This window comes from Pan paniscus, chromosome 5 (genome assembly GCF_029289425.2).
Source record: "Pan paniscus chromosome 5, NHGRI_mPanPan1-v2.0_pri, whole genome shotgun sequence".
Taxonomy (NCBI): Eukaryota; Metazoa; Chordata; class Mammalia; order Primates; family Hominidae; genus Pan; species Pan paniscus.
In genome coordinates, this window is record NC_073254.2 from 168,895,281 (window position 1) to 168,912,861 (window position 17,581).

Sequence of the window (17,581 nt, forward strand, 5' to 3'; positions counted from 1 at the left end):
ACCATCCAGCAGTCCCCTGGGTATGCAGATGCCCTGCACTCTTCCCAGTGCCATACCCTGCTGCAGGTGCATGGTGCCCTGGCCAGGTGCGCCTGCCCTTCTCTTGCTGTCAGCGTCCCTCTTTTCTTCCAGATACAGCTGGGGAGACTCCCTTTACATGGAGCTGTGCCTGACTCCACTACAGGATGCATTTACTCCGGTCTTCTCTTGGTTACTCACAGTGGCCTGTTCTCTCCTGACCTGGGGCCCAGCACAGGCTGCCCACCATCTCCTGGGATGCTCTCACCCTCTTTCCTGCTCTTCCTGGAGTTCAGGGCCTCTGTTCTCCCTTCTCACATACATCACTCTGTATTTACTCTTTGAAAGACTCATCACACTCATAAATCAATACTTATTTTATCATCCTTTGTTTAATGTCTGTCACCTCTTTTTCTGCAGACTTCGGAGGGACAGTGCTATGGACTCAATGGCTGTGTCCCTCTAAAATCTATATATTGAAGCCCTAACCCCCAGTGTGATGATATTTGGAGGTGGGGCCTTTAGGAGGTGATTAGGTTTGAGGGTAGGGCTGCCATGATGGGATTGGGGGCCTTATAAGGACGAAGGAGACAGCAGAGCATTCTCTCCCTCTCTCTTTCTCTCTCTCTCTCTCTCTCCCTCTCTCCCTCTCTCCCTCTCTCTCTCTCTGTCCTTCTCTCTCTCTGTCCCCCTCTCTTTCTGTCATGTGAGGACACAGGCAGGATGAGGGCTCTCACTGGAACTTGAGCATGCCAGCACCCTGAACTTAGACTTCCTACCTCCAGAACTGTGAGAAATGTTTGCTATTTAGGCCACCTAGTCGGTGGCAATTTGTTACAACCGTCCAAACTAAGACTGTATCCCCAGGATCCAGCACAATGCCCAGCATAGAGATTTTCAGTAAATCTTAGATGGGTGCAGTGGTGACTGTCCTGCCTCTGATTTCTACCTGTCACCTGTCACACTCCCTTTATATTTTCCCAGACAGCTAGCATTTCACTCACATTGCTGCACAGGCCTGGTCTCCTATGAGTTTGAGTTATTTACTGAAATTGATATTCACAAGTATTACTTCTTTTCAACAAGCATGCTAAAGCATGAACTTCTACATTAGTGTAGTAACTGTGGTAGGCTGTAAACTCCCCGCAGCCACATGCAGGACACTTGGAGTATTGCTTTTAGGAATTGACTTCAAGGCTTGAAGCTTTTAAGAAAAGTTCTCTCAATGAGGATATATGTGTGTCCTTAGAGAAAGAATTTCATTACATAAGAGAAACCCACTCACTCCAATTCAAGTTTGGAGAGTAAGCTAGGTAAGCAAGCTTGAAAACTGTGACCACTTAGGGTCAAAAATGGCAGGTAGTAAGGTTGTCATGTTGTGGAGTGAGCAAGCACCTGGGGCTGTTCTTAGCCTTCACTACTAACCAGCCGTGTGTCTTAGCTGAATTACTTAACCTCTCATTGCTTTATTTCCTCTGTAAGTTGAGGGGTGTGGTGTACTATATCTATGGTTATTTTTCTGTTCTGAAATCGTGTATGTGGCTGTGTGTGTGCATGCACGTGCATGTCGTGGGTGAAATGTACTGACTCGTAACAAAGCTTGAGAGAAAATCAGGCTTAGTACAATGGCAGTTTGGTTGGGTTAAAGCCCCCTTTCAAAGACAACACTCTCATTTGTTGATGTTCTATGTATTTGTTAAGTAAAGCAATACATCAAAACTTTTCAAATCATGGAATATTTAAAAAATGATAATATTTTGATGGTACACTGAAGTAAACTGGTGAGATGATGGTGTCTATATGAGGCTTGATGAAAACTTTCACCACATTTTATTATGTAATTATTAGTAAAACAAAATACAAAATATTAGGGAAGATATTAAATTTTGAAGTTGTGGGAAACCTCCAAATAAAAAATGTATCAGTTTATAATTGAGAGTGATGACCTCTCTTCCGATTTCCAACTTGAAATGCTTCATTCAGTTCTCAGATGAGCCTTTTGGATAAATGTTTCTTCAAATTCTTGAGAGAGTCACCACTTACAAGAAATTTTGCTCATAGAAAGAAGTGACAAAAAATAAAAAATCATTTTCACAACTATTAACTTCCTATTGCTGCTGTAACAAATTACTATAAATGTAGTGGCTTAAAATAACACAAAATAATTATCTTACAGTTCGTCTGAACTGGGTTTTAATGGGCTCAAATTAAGATGTCAGTAGGGCTGTGTTCCTTCTGGAGGCTCTAGGCAAGAATTTGTTTTCTTGCCTTTTCCAGCTCCTAGAAGCTGTCTGCATTCCCTGACTCGTGGCCCCTTCCTCCATCTGCAAAACACATCACTCCAGTGTCACATCTCCTTCTCCCACTCTGACTGTCTTGCCTGGCTCTGACAACGACACTGTGATTACATTGGTTCGTCCCAAGTAATCTAGGATCTTCCAGCATCCTGGAGGCTGCCTGCATTCTTTGACTCGTGGTCTCTTTTGCCACATAAAGTAACAGACTCACAGGTTTTGGAGATGAGGACGAGGACAACTTTGGGGGAATCATTGTTCAGCTTATCGCAACCACCCTTCAAAAATTCCCATCAACTGAAATTATGTTTAAAGAATCAAGCAGAGTTTCCTTTTCTGTTGCTGACAAATGTGATGCTGAAATTTCTTGCAATAATGTGAATGGATTTCTAATCCAAGATCGCTTTTTATATCAAATATTTCAAAGTAATGGTGACTCTGCAGAATGGGCACACCCTTGCAGAGCAGCCATCTTGTAGCTAACCGGGACCAGGAAAAGGACACGTCAGCTAGAAGAAGACAGGAGGTGGCCAGAGGCTCTGAGTGGCTGCTGAGATGGGGGCCCCCATCTCACTTGTCCCTCTCCACCCCCTGTTATCACCCCGCTGAGTACTGTGCTGGCTCCCTGGGTTCCCGGGTGATGAGGCTCTTCAGCAGCCCTTTGTCTTCGATGGGTGAGGGACACTCTGCCTGAAGTACATATCTAGCTGGGGGGGTGCTGGATGTTGCTCCCAGAGCTGAGACCCCACTCTGCTTAGGCCACCCCTGATCTAGACAGATCAGCCTCAAAGGGATGAAGATCTCACAAGCCTGCCGTGGCCCCCAGATGGGAATCTAAGCAAGGCAGGGAGTGTGTGGGTGTGGAACAGGGCTTCAGAGTCAGGCTACTGGTGTCAAACCCGGGAGCTCCTGATGATTAGCTGCGTGACATGGTGCAGGTCACCTCACCTTCCTGAGCAGCTTCTATTGTAAACTGGGGTTCTTGCCTCCTAGGTTGCTGTAGAATGAGGTCCAGAGAGTGCTTTGCACAGTGCTGAGAACAGCATCAATGCTGATCGATGATGAGAATGAGGATGCTGGTGTTTTCAGCCTTGTCTTGTTTTCTTTCTTCCAGGGTAGATTCTTAGTCATCTTCACCTTACCTGCTCTGTACTTATCAGGGGTGCTTCGTGCAATAAGCACATGATGGAAAGTGTCAATCGTTGTGGCAGCCACATGACACCTAGGTCCTGATAGAAGAGGCCCTACCCGGCTGTTGGTTAGAGGCTTGCCATGTGCAGGGCTGGGGCTGCTGCGTTAGTAGGTGTGTTAGCGTTCCACAGGTGAGATCAGTTGACTGTAGCAATTACTTCAAATAGAATGAAACAGAAACCTTAAGTGATTCCATCTCTCTTTGATGCTCCATTTCTACCTGCATAAGATCATATAACATTATGATGAATTCCTGAGCTAATTTGGAAATTATACATATTTATATTTCGGTTGTTATTATAGCAGCAGTGCACTGATCATTTGATTCCGAAAGTAATTTCCTTCTACAAATTTACCCTTGACATTCTAAAATGTATATTCAGATTTAATGGGGAAAAAAGATGTGTTATAAAACAAGGCAGTGTTTTTGAGCCTGAAATAGTAAGGGAAGAGCATTAATTTGCTTTTAAGTTTAATTAGAAATGGAATGACTTTCTAAATCATAATTGATAGCATTTTAATTAGGATATTATTTTTCAGTGTCTGGAATGCTCATTTTTCACATTTGAGATCAAGAAAGTACTTTTCGGGATATGTTTGCCTTTGTTAACCGGTTGGGTGAGCCTTCCAGATTTTTTTAAGCAGATATTTTTGTAAAAATATTTAAATATTGATTGTTAATAAAGCCATTTGTTTTAATTCAGTGGAAAATAATTTTATTAAGGCTTAAATAAAGCTGTGCCAGCAATTTTCCTTCATCACAGCGTTTTGGGGCTGCATTAATTATAAGCAATGGAGCTGCTGGAGACATTTACACAGCACACAAATTCCTCATTGTTAGCAACGGCTGGTGTGTGCTGACAGCTACCTCTTAGAGAAATGCAACCCATGGTTTAACAGTGGAAAGTGTGGCATTAGCATAATTTCTTGGCAGGGACAAAGCTGGGGTTGCAGCATTGTCTTCAACAGTGACTCCTTCGTTAACAGTGTCTTATCAAGGCCCGGACTCCCGGGGCGACATGCCGCCACATGATCGTGTCATAGGTAACCGGAATCCTGTGGGAAATGGCTGCTTCTGAATAAAAGGGAAAGGATTTAAATTGCTTATGATTATGATTTGAAAAGGACCTGTGGAAGAAAGATTCTGAAAGGAATTGCTTGTGTTTGATCAAAACTGACACAGTGTCACGGCAGCTTCTTTGACATTGACAGTAATGCATGTTATAGTTTCCATAAGGTGATCTAGAATTAAAACATTGTATTCTTCAGAGACCAATTCAGACTAAAATAGATCTGCTAATGCAAGGCTTCAGAGTCAGGAATAAATTATAGCCCCTGAGGTTCTGGAAGTTCATTTGAATATTGTTAAGTGTAGTTCAGATAATTGCAAAAAATTTTTTGTAAATTTTAGAAGATATATCAAGACAGTATTGGAAAGTAATAGAAAATATCAAATAATTATTTTATATTAATATTTGTCCTTTATACAATAAACTATTCCCTGACCTCAGGATTCCTTTTGATTTTGTGTATAATAAATAGAATTGTAAAACTAAATATAACTGGCTGGGTGCGGTGGCTCACGCCTGTAATCCCAGCATTTTGGGAGACTGAAGTGGGCGGATCACCTGAGGTCAGGGAGTTCAAGACCGGCCTGGCCAACATAGTGAAACCCCATCTCTACTAAAAATACAAAAATTAGCTGGATGTGGTGGCACGCATCTGTAGTCCCAGATACTCGGGAGGCCGAGGCAGGAGAATTGCTTGAACCTGGGAGGCGGAGTTTGCAGTCAGCCGAGATCGCACCACTGCACTCCCGCTTTGGCGACAGAGCAAGACTCCACCTCAAAAAAACAAACAAACAAGGAAACTAAATATGACTGATAAAATTTGGTAATATAAGATGAGGAAGTAGCGACCATTTATTGAGCATTTACTATATCCTGGACAGGCAGTGTGATAAGTGCTGCACACATTTAATACATTCAATTTACATTTGATTTTAAATTTAAATTTACATTAAATATATATGTTAAGCCGTTCTTGCATTGCTATAAAGAAATACTGATGACTAGGTAATTTATAAAGAAAGGAGGTTTAATTGGTTTGTGGTTCTGTAGGCTGTACAGAAAGTATGGTGCTGGCATCTGCTTCTGAGGAGGCCTCAGGAAGCTTACATATGCATGGCAGAAGGCGAAGGGAGAGCAGGGGTCTCACAGGACTAGACAGGAATGGGAGCAAGAGAGAGAGTGGGGGAAGTGCCACACACTTTTAAACAATCAGATCCCACAAGAACTCACTACCACAAGGACAGCACCAAGCCAGGAGGGATCCACCCCCATGATGCAAACACCTCCCACCAGGCCCCACTTCCAACACCGAGGATTATATCTCAACATGAGACTTGGAGGGGACATCCAAACTATATCAATATATTTAATTATCTTAACTCTGTGACTTACTGTCCTCAAGTTGTAAATGGGGCCATTAAACATCAAGAAAATTAAGTGATATTTCCAAAGTCACTCGGCTAGTAGAGGGCAGGTCTGAGATTTGAACCCAGGTCATTTGATTCTGGAGCCTGCAGGATTGACTCTACAACCCCTGGGCCATGTTCTTTGTCACTAGTCAGTTCTACTGAATCCATTAAGTGATTCCCCTGTGGCTCCTTTTCACCATCCCTCTTGCATAAGCGTGATTGTGTCTGATTGTGGCTATTTAAAATACACAGCACCCTGATCATTCATTTCATAGTCCTTTCTCTTGTCAGCAATTCTACCAATTTCTTCCTTATTCGTTTTGTTGTTTTTGTTGTTGTTGTTCTCTATTGGATTCACGTGGGCATGGCATTGGGCTCCTCTGTGCTGACCACATTTCCTTATCTCCTCTCCATCCCAGTCGTACAGCCTGGAAAGAGGGGGTGCGTTTCAGGGATGAGACCAGAGGGTATCTTTGCTTCAGATTTTCCAGAGCCTTCTTACTTTCGGATCCTGTGGGCCCATGAAGTGTGTGGGGGATCATGTATGAGCGTGGGGGGTCATATATGAGTAGGGGGGGTCATGTATGAGTGCGGGGATCATGTATGAGTGTGGGGTTCGTGTATGAGTGGGGGGTTATGTATTATTGTGGGGGTCGTGTATGAGTAGGGGGGGTCATGTTTGAGTAGGGGGGTTGTGTATGAGTGCAGGGATCGTGTATAAGTGGGGGCATCATGTATGAGTGTGGAGGTCGTGTATGAGTGCAGGGGGTCATGTGTGGGTGGGGGGATCGTGTGTGGGTGGGGGGATCGTGTGTGGGTGCGGGGGGTCGTGTGTGGATGCGGGGGGTCGTGTTTGAGTGCGGGGGGTCGTGTTTAAGTGCGGGGAGTTGTGTATGAGTGCGGGGGATCGTGTATGAGTGCGGGGGGTCATGTATGAGTGTGGGGATCGTGTACAAGTGTGGGGGGTCATGTATTACTGCAGAGATCGTGTATGAGTTGGGGGGTCGTGTATGAGTGTGGGGGTCGTGTATGAGTGCGGGGGTCGTGTATGAGTGCGGGGGATCACGTATGAGTGGGGGGATCATGTACGAGTGTGGGGGGTCATGTACGAGTGCTGGGGTCGTGTGTGGGTGCAGGGGATCGTGTTTGAGTGTGGGGATCGTGTATGAGTGCAGGGGTTGTGTATGAGTGCGAGGGGTCGTGTATGAGTGTGGGGTCGTGTATGAGTGCGAGGGGTCGTGTATGAGTGTGAGGGGTCATGAATGAGTGCGGGGTCGGGTATGAGTGTGAGGGGTCATGTGTGAGTGTGGGGTCGTGTATGAGTGCGAGGGGTCGTGTATGAGTGTGAGGGGTCATGAATGAGTGCGGGGTCGGGTATGAGTGTGAGGGGTCATGTGTGAGTGTGGGGTCATGTATGAGTGCGAGGGGTCGTGTACGAGTGCGGGGATCATGTACGAGTGTGGGGATCGTGTATGAGTTTGGGGGGGTCATGTACGAGTGCGGAGATTGTGTATGAGTGGGGGGGTCGTGTATGAGTGCGGGGGTCGTGTATGAGTGGGGGGATCGTGTACGAGTGTGGGGATCGTGTACGAGTGTGGGGAGTCATGTACGAGTGTAGGGGTTGTGTATGAGTGCGGAGATTGTGTATGAGTTGGGGGTCGTGTATGAGTGCGGGGGTCGTGTATGAGTGGGGGGATCGTGTACGAGTGTGGGGATTGTGTACGAGTGTGGGCAGTCATGTACGAGTGTAGGGGTCGTGTATGAGTGCGGAGATTGTGTATGAGTGGGGGGGTCGTGTATGAGTGTGGGTATCGTGTATGAGTGCGGGGGATTGTGTACGAGTGAGGAGATCGTGTACGAGTGTGGGGGATCATGTACGAGTGCGGGGGTCGTGTATGAGTGCGGGGGTCGTGTATGAGTGCGGAGGTTGTGTATGAGTGTGGGGCTCATGTATGAGTACGGGGGATCGTGTATGAGTCGGGGGGTCATGTATGAGTGCGGGGATCGTGTATGAATGGGGGGATCGTGTACGAGTGTGGGGATCGTGTACGAGTGCGGGGGGTCATGTACGAGTGCGGAGATTGTGTATGAGTAGGGGGGTCTTGTATGAGTGTGGGGGATCGTGTATGAGTGGGGTGTCGTGTATGAGTGTGGGTATCGTGTATGAGTACAGGGATCGTGTATGAGTGCGGGGATCGTGTATGAGTGTGGGGGGTCATGTATGAGTGCGGGGGGTCATGTATGAGTGTGGGGGATCGTGTATGAGTAGGGGGGTCGTGTATGAGTGCGGGGGTCGTGTATGAGTGTGGGTGTCGTGTATGAGTGTGGAGATCGTGTATAAGTGTGGGGTGTCGTGTATGAGTGCGGGGGTCGTGTATGAGTGCGGAGGTCATGTATGAGTTCAGGAGTCGTGTATGAGTGCAGGGGATCATGTATGAGTCGGGGGTTCAGGTATGAGTGGTGGGGTCAGGTATGAGTGTGGGGATCAGGTATGAGTGTGGGGATTGTGTATGAATGTGGGGATTATGTATGAGTATGGGGATCATATATGAGTGTGGGGATCATGTATGAGTGTGGGGGATCGTGTATGAGTAGGGGGGTCGTGTATGAGTGCGGGGGTCGTGTATGAGTGCGGGGGATCGTGTATGAGTCGGGGGTTCAGGTATGAGTGGTGGGGTCAGGTATGAGTGTGGGGATTATATATGAGTGTGGGGATCATGTATGAGTGTCTCCAGGACTGACAGAATATCCCCTGGTGGTTTAAGTCAAGTGGGGCCCAGAGAAACTCTGGACAGATAGAGGGTGATGCTCTTAGTTCCTCTTTTTACCCATAAAACAAGAGGTTCAACAGAACAATACATTGTTTGCAGGAACAATATGTTCTGAAATTATAAGCTCTGAAATTTATTCTTGAAAAGATCTTTAGGGCCCCAGAAAGGTTTAGGCTCCCATATGGTTTAGGGGATAAGCTCTATGCCCGGAGGTGCCCTGTGCCAGCCCACTCCCAGGCAACCTGTGAGCTAGGCCTGGCCCTTTCCAATTTCCTTGCACCCCCTTGGAGCAGGTGCTGACCAGAACAGCTTGATCACCCTCCCCTGTCACTGGGAGTTCTGTGATCATCCACGCTCCATCAAGCATTCTCTTTTGACAAGAAGCTTGTTTTGTATAATCTCCCACCGGAAATGATGGAAGTGGCCTGAGATGAAGATGAGCCTCAGTAAAATCTGTTATGTTTTACTTCTGGAAAGTGGGATTCAGCCTGGATTATGAAGTACATGAATTTGTGTTTTGCAGCTCAGTGGCTCTCAACCTTGGCTAGACATAGAATTATGTGAGGAACTTTAAAAATACCAAATACCATAGACTTGTCCCAGAATAATTAAAATCAGAATCGCTAAGGCTGGGCCCTGACAGCAACATTTCTTAAAAGCAGGCGAGTAGAATGTGCAGAGAGGGCTAAACCTTGAGTGAGAAGATGGTGAGGCAGTGAAGGCGGCTCTAGTACTGCTACTGCTACTTGTAGTAGTGCAGCTAGTACTGCTAGTGAACAGTTACTAGGTGCCTATCATGTGCTGGCGTTGTTCTGAGCATTTTTCATAGAACAAAATTATTCTCATGCATTCCTTACAATAACCTATCAGCTTATTTCATTTTCACTGATGTGTACTTGGAAAACCTTGAGGAGGTACAGCAGTGTATTCAGAGTGAAATTGTGTTTCGTGGGGCATTCTCTACTACAAAGGTGAAGTTTAACCTGTTTGTCTAGGTGCAAGATATCTGACTTTTCTTTTTTCTTTTTCTTTTTCTTTTCTTTTCTTTTTTTTTTTTTTTTTGACATGGTCTTGCTTTGTTGCCCAGGCTGGTGTGCAGTGGCACGATCTCGGCTCACTGTGACCTCTGCCTCCTGGATTCAAGTAATTCTCCCACCTCAGCTGCCTGAGTAGCTGGGATTACAGGTACCCACCACCAGGCTCAGCTAATTTTTGTATTTTTAGTGGAGATGGGGTTTCACCATGTTGGCCAGGCTAGTGTCAAACTCCTGACCTCAGGTGATCCACCCACCTCAGCTTCTCAAAGTGCTGGGATTATAGGCATGAGCCACTGCGCCCAGCCAGATCTCTGACTTTTCATATCCATTGTCTTGTCATAGAATACTTAGGTGGTCTTGGAAGGCAAACATGCCTTGGTTCTGCCAGCTGAGACCCAGGTGTAGTACAGTAAACAGTGATCTTCAGATTCTGAGTTACAAATCCTAGCCTCCTAATTCCTAGAATCAGACTTCACATGAGTTTCTTGAAATGCATCTTTGCTAAAAATAGTTTATAAAACTGCCAAAGTAAAGAGATCTTGATAACATACTGCCATGCAGAGACTCAGGTAGTACATACAAAGTCCTCCAAGTGCTCCAACTAACTCCTGTGTACTTGGATGTAACGCCTTTGTACCTTTCCATGTGATCCCTCATGTTACATTTACAACCTCCCTGGGAGGGCTCCATCATGAAGGGCTAGATGGATAAGGTGAAATTTAGATTGTGTTGTAATTTAGCTGGTTGCAAAATCTGAGATCACTTGCCTTCTAGTCAGGTCATTTAAAAAACATATTAGGCCGGATGTGGTGGCTCACACCTATAATCCTAGCACTTTGGGAGGCCAAGGTGGGTGGATCACGAGATCAGGAGATCGGGACCATCCTGGCTAACATGGTGAAACCCCATCTCTACTAAAAATACAAAAAGTTAGCTGGGTGTGGTGGCGGGCGCCTGTAATCCCAGCTACTCAGGAGGCTGAGGCAGGAGAATGGTGTGAACCCAGGAGGCGGAGCTTGCAGTAAGCCAAGATCACACCACTGCACTCCAACCTGGGTGACAGAACCAGACTCCGTCTAAAAAAAAAAAAAAAAAATTAAACCGTTAGTGTAGTGTTGTTGGTTTTGGTGTATTCTTCTATCAGTGTATAGAGTATGTAACCACCACCATCTGCAAGGTATAGAGCAGCAGCATGGAGTTCCCAGGGATGGACTAGGGCGTCAAAGCCACCTTTTGTCTCCTCCACTTACCTGAGGGGCCTGGTTAAGCTTAAATTTCTCTAAGAGGTTAAGCTCTATGGCCAGCCCTCACTAGTGATTTCTTGGCAGTTAGGTGACAAACTCAGAAAGTTTGGCTGATGATAGGAATGGGAATGTGTGAAGTTTTTCCCGCTTGACAAGACACTGTAATTCATGATCCCCAACAGAGGGACTTGAGCCATGAAAACAAGGCTGGAATCAAAACTCTAAAGGTATAGGTTACTTTTCAGAAAAAAATGAACTGATTTACCCATAGAGGCCTCTGAAAATAAGAATGTCCTGCCTGGCAGAGTGCTGCCGTCTGGATCTGAGCCTGGGGTGCCCTGGGTGGGTATACACAGGACATGTGGAGGAGGGTGTCAGGAGCGTGCTTGTCCTCTGTCCTGGTCCAGACCCTTGCCAGCCCACTTCCGCCTTTTCTTCCCTTCCGTGAATTTAGATCTTGAGCTCCATGCTCAAAGGCCTGGAGAATTTGGGGCTGCCCTTCCATCCCCACAACTTAACACCCACCATCGACTCCTTGACAAGGCAGAGTAGCCAGAAGCTCCTTTGATGCCTGGGAGCCTCTCCAGGTAAGCTCGTTTTGATAACAGCACTCATCCTTTGATCTCCACAGGGAGCAAGTTACCAACTTCATTTTTTAAAATTCTGACAGTTTTGTTGACTTTGCACTCTGATGAAAGCGTAAAATCCTAGGATGAAAAACTCTACCTAAATATCAAATAATAAAATAGTTATACCCTAGAAGAAGAGAAACTCACTGTCTCCTGCTAAAGAAATACCTTCTGTCTATGCAACTTTTCTTTCCCCCTTTCTATACCTCTCTTATAAGGGCAAAGCATTTATAGCCTCTGAGTTCTAAGAAACCATGGGAGCACGGTGATCTGCTGGTGAGATAACCGAGATAACAGGGCCCATGGTCCAGGTGCCAACACTGAGGACCCCCGTTCCTTTCTGTGCACAGAAAGAGGCATTAAAGAGAGTTGTCTCATTTCTGGTTGGGCGCAGTGGCTCACACCTGCAATCCTAGCACTTTGGGAGTCCAAGGCAGGTGGATCACCTGAGGTCAGGAGTTTGGGACCAGCCTGGCCAACATGGTGAAACCCCATTACTACTAAAAATACAAAAATTAGCTGGGCATGGTGGCGGGTGCCTGTAATCCCAGCTACTTGGGAGGCTGAGGCAGGAGAATTGCTTGAACCTGGAAGGCAGAGGCTGCAGTGAGCCGAGATTGTGCCATTGCACTCCAGCCCGGGCAACAAGAGCAAAACTCCATCTCAAAAAAAAAAAAAGAGTTGTCTCATTTCTGTGATGTGACATCTGATTATGAAAGTCTTCTACAGTGAAGGAATGGGGGAGGAGGAAGGTAGAAGGAGGGAAAAGAAAGAAAGAAGGAAGGGGAAAGATAAGAAAATGACGAATTATATTAGAATATTTTTGCATTTTATGGAGCAGGAGGTGTCAACAGTAGTCAGCCTGTATGGGTTTGAATTCCACTGTTTGTTTACTGGAGATGTGGGTAAAATGCTTGACTAATATTGCTTTGAGGGGCGCTTGTGAGGATTAGATAAAATGATCTTTACAAAGTGCCTGCCAAGTAGTAAACACTCAATAAAGGTTGTTATACAATCCAGTGGCAAAAAATAGGATTTTCATTTCTTATTTGGTTTCTAGATCCTTCTACAGAATAGGAGGTGCTCTGTAAATACTGATTGAATATGTAGATGCGAGAATGCCTAATGAGGAGGTAGAGAACTAGTGCAGCCCACCTTGCCCACATCTCTTCTTACCATGCTTAGGAACTTTTGTCATGCGTATCCGCGCATCTCAATTTTGAGGCAATGCTTAACTCTACCAGGGAAAGCATTTAGTGTAGACATAACTGTTAAGACAGCTGCAAAGCCAGTGTCCTTAAAACAAAAAGTCATTGAATAGAAAAGAGATAGAACTGACCATTTTGCTGTGATACACTGTTCTCTTATTTTCAGTATTTCTCACTTTTAGAACTAACAAAGGTTTTAACTGTTGAGTCAAAGGTATGCCATAGGACTTAGACCAATACCAGGTGGAAGGTAGTGAGAAGGATTGTCTAGAAGGAAGTGTGAGATGCCGTTAGACATCCAAGCCGAGGTGCTAAGGAGTTAGTAGGTACCCGAGCTTGGAGTTTGAGGAAGCAATCAGGCATTTAAATCATTCTTTTTAGGAGTTTTTAGGAACTTCAGTTCTTATGGAAACGTTGAGTATTCTACACATCCATGTAGAAGCTTAACAGACTGGACTTTCTGTTTCCACTGAGGTTGAATAGACAATGACAGTAACAACAGTCACAATATTTAACTTTTATCAAGGGCTCTCTTGGTGCTTGATCCTGACTTGGGTGCTCTGTATGCATTATTCCACTTAATCCCAGACCATGTCTATGACCTGGATACCATCATTCTCTTCATTTACACAAAAAGAGATAGATACAGAGAAATTAAGAAAATGACCCAGTATCATACAGATAGCTAAGTCATGGCATTGAGTTATAAGGGGATAAATTATGAGATGGACTTCTGCACAATGTGTGTCATCTAAAATAGGTCTTTTCCCCCAAACTCCATGATTAGTGCTTCTGTTCACTTATTAAAAACACTGGGCCAGGCGCAGTGGCTCACGCCTGTAATCCCAGCACTTTGGGAGCCCGAAGCGGGCAGATCACTTGAGGTCAGGAGTTCAAGACCAGCCTGGCCAACATGGAGAAACCCTGTCTCTACTAAAAATACAAAAAATTAACCAGGTGTGGTGGTGCATGCCTGTAATCCCAGCTGCTCGGGAGGCTGAGGCAGGAGAATCGCTTGAACCCGGGAGACGGAGGTTGCAGTGAGCCAAGATTGCACCACTGCACTCCAGCCTGGGCAACAAAGTGAGACACCGTCTCAAAAAAAAAAAAAAAAAAAAAAAATTGCAGACCCTTTGGCTAAGGAGCAAACTGGGCTAATGTACTAGTAATAGTTCCTTCTTACAAGCCATTGCTAAGATTTTGGTATAAAGAGTTAGTTAATGTGGTATTTCGTTCATTAAGTGAATACTGAGTACCTGCTATTTTCTAGGCTCTGTTCTAGGAACTGAAGCAATGAACAGGTCACACAAATCCCTGTTCTCATAAAGCTTGTACACTAGCTGAAAGAGAAAGACGGTAAACAAGTAAATGAGTGTGCTATTTTAGACAGGGTATTCAGAGTGGGCATCTATAAAGAAGTTCCATTTGAATAGAGACTGAATTAAGAGGGTGGGGAAGAGCTTTTCTGGAAGAGGATAGAGCCAGTTCAAAAGGCCCCGCATTGACAAGAGGCTGGAGTGCTCTGAACCACAGAGAAGGCTGTGGTGGCTAGTGGTGCATGGAGGGGGAGGTGGGGCCTGGGTGATGCAGGGCCTTACAGACCATGGCGAGGAGCTGACTCTTTTGTGTGTAGAGAAATTGAGTTTAAGCAGAGGGCTACCATGATCTAGTAGATAAGGTTGAACGATCTCTCTGGTTGCTATATGAGTAGGAGAGGAAATTAGTGATAGAGACACAAGGCATCTCTCATATGGCCCAGAGGGACTGGTGAGAAGTGGTCAGATTTGAGTTATATTTTGAAAGCCAAGCCAATAGGACTTGTCTTTGGGTTGGTACCTATAGCATAGGGGAAAAAGATGGATCAAGAACAACTCTTGGGCTTTGGCCTGAAAAATGGAACACGTTTAGAGGAAGGGATATACTGTATAACCCAATAAGGAAGACAGTGGAGGCAGAAATTTGCAGGATGGAATTGGAGCAAATAGGGTTCTGTTTTGGACAGGGGAAGCGTGAGATGCCTTTAGACATCCAAGCCGAGGTGCCAAGGAGTTAGTAGGTACCCGAGCCTGGAGTTTGAGGTAGGAATCAGGCATTTAAATCGTTCTTTTTTAGGAGTTTTTAGGAATTTCAGTTCTTATGGAAAATTTAGTATTTTAGAAATATTTAGTTGTTGAGGCTGTCTTCAGTCCTTGAGATTGATTCCTGGAGAACATGCTGGTGTGTGCTGGGATTTCTCACGCTTCCCCTGGGGAAGGCATATTCCCATGCTGAGCAGATGGGAGCTCCAGGCAGCCGCACCAGCTGCACGGTGCTAGAATATTTCTAAATAGTTCTCTAGGCACAGGCAGCTATTTTTCTGAATTCTTTGACACATATAACCTCTTTACTAAATCCAACATAGATCTTACATCCTATTCATGCACGCTCCCAGTGGTGCATTAATTAGGTCAGAAGTACATTAATTAAGGTCTAACAAATTGTTCATCATGTTCACATTTAAAAGGGTCCTAAAATAGCCCAATCATGGGCATGCTGGGTGTTTGTGTTTAAGTGTCTTGTACACTAAAACTGGACCCCGATGTTCCTTTACTATATACAAATGGCCATTGTGAACACCAAGTGGGCTATAAATCAGAAGATGACAAAGAAAAGGGGAAGGATGATGACTCAGTATGGAAAAACCTATAAGCCAGAACCCGCTTATTTATTATGTTTGGATACATTTCCCCAGTTCAAATGTCCCTGGCTTAAGCCCTGCTTCCCCCTTCTTAGTCCAGTTTCTTAAGTCATTTCTGCTCTCTGCTGTCAAAAGCACCTTTCATCCACTCAGACTAAGACACTGACCTTATTCCCCAATCATCTACTGTTCTCTAGAGGTATTCTTGCGGTTCCGTTCCATGATTTTCTACATTTCATTCCATTAGCTTGTTTGGTCATTTTTACTTTTCTGGTGAGATGATTTTCCCTAGACTCACAAGAGTTACCCCTCTTGGATAGGCGCCTTCGATTATACTGATTGCATCTTTGGCTCCCCAGGTGATCAGACGTCTCCAGATGGTAATGTTTACAGTGCCTGCCTCACACAGAAGCCTGAGATGGCAGGAAGGACTCTAGGTAGGCTTTTCAGATGGGTAGATGCCTGAACATGCTCTGGAAAAACCAGTCTTCTCTCCTCTCTGCAGTTTACCAGCTGTGTGACTGTGCACAGGTTACTGAGTTTCTCCAGGCCTCTGTTCTCTCCTCTGTTAAAAGGGGACACTTCTAATCCATCTCTGGTATTTGCATTAAATAGATAAATACCTGTAAAGCACTTAGCAGAGTAGCTGCTACTGAAAGGAAGTCAGTAAACTTTAATTCCCTTCCAAATCCCTCTGAGTCTTTTATTCATCAGGAAACAATAGCTGTGCACTCTGAATACACACATGCCAGTAAATGGCTATTAGTGAAGACAAATCAAGCTCCGGAAGCAAGCTAGCCTGAGGAGAGAAGAGAAACAGACAATTTTAAGGCAAATTGGAGAAAGAGAGTATGGGGTTCAGGACCGGCAGCATCAGTATCTCTTGGGAACTGGTTAGAAATGCAGGTTCTCAGACTGGGGCTGGGCAGTCTTGTTTCAACAAGCCCTGCGGGTAATTCTGAAGTACAGTAACATTTGAGTACCAATGGTCTAAGCTAAACTCAGCAGATAATGGGTGAGAATAATGGTGCGTGTTACTGCGTGTGTTATGTATGTTTGTGTGCATACATAACCATGTATGTAGAATGTTTGTAACAGCTGAAACTATTAATCAAACATGGTAATATCAGCAAAATCCAGTCAAACCAGTGATTAATTCCCCATTTTTCTTTGGTACTGTTGTCTGAGTAGAAATACTGTATAACTGGAATGCTTATCTTCAATAACTTTGCACTAAATTCATTTGGGGCTTAAAAAACGGATTCATCAACTTTTTCCTTTATTTTCTAGGAAATTCCACTTACTTGGATGACCATGGACCACCTCCTAGTAAGGTAAGATCTTTGCTTGTGATATAAGTCCCCTTTTTCTTTTATCTTACTTACAGCCTCCAACAAGCAGAACAGATCTCTCCTGGACGTGAATCATTCACAAGAAACAGTAGATGACATATGTGAAATTGATGTTTAACTTCTAACAAGGAGGAAGCAGAAAAGCATGATGATAGCCCAGATGACAGGGAGAAGGAGCCATTGTTGAATCAGTGGCTGTTGCTGCCCAGGCATTGGAGCCTGAGACTGACTTCAGACCTCTGGCAGTTTCTCCTGTGTGCACCTCATTTTCATTTGCCTTGGCATCGATGCTGGCCCACAGTGTGATAGCCACACCCGGCCTCCCCATCTTCGGGCTTTGGGGCTAGACTCACATCTGTCCTGTTCTCTCCAGCCTAACTGGGTTGGGATACTCCACTTGAGGCCCTGCCAATACCACCTCAAGGCTGCCCTGGCCTGGCCTGGGAGTCCACTTTTGTTTTTCCTGTAAGCAGATTTGTCTGACTTAAGGGGCAGAATAATCCTTTAGTATAGTTTCCCTAACACTGTTTACTTTCTTGAGCTTAATGAAAACCGAATGCTAATCTACTGAAAAGTGAGCAAACTAGAACAAATTGATCATTGTATATAAGAAAATACATGCAATGCAATCAATTACCCTTTATTCTAACCGTATGTCCCTTGTACTTTTTTGACATCATT

At 44.8% G+C, this 17,581-nt stretch overlaps 1 protein-coding gene across 1 annotated transcript in view; it reads left to right on the plus strand.

Annotated features, from left to right (window-relative positions):
- UST (uronyl 2-sulfotransferase) overlaps positions 1-17,581 on the plus strand; it is a 332,908-nt gene that overhangs the window by 126,249 nt on the left and 189,078 nt on the right. Inside the window, exon 2 of the mRNA XM_003811525.4 lies at positions 16,839-16,882. Coding sequence (XP_003811573.4) covers positions 16,839-16,882 — 44 coding nt within the window. The remainder of the gene's footprint in view (positions 1-16,838; positions 16,883-17,581) is intronic.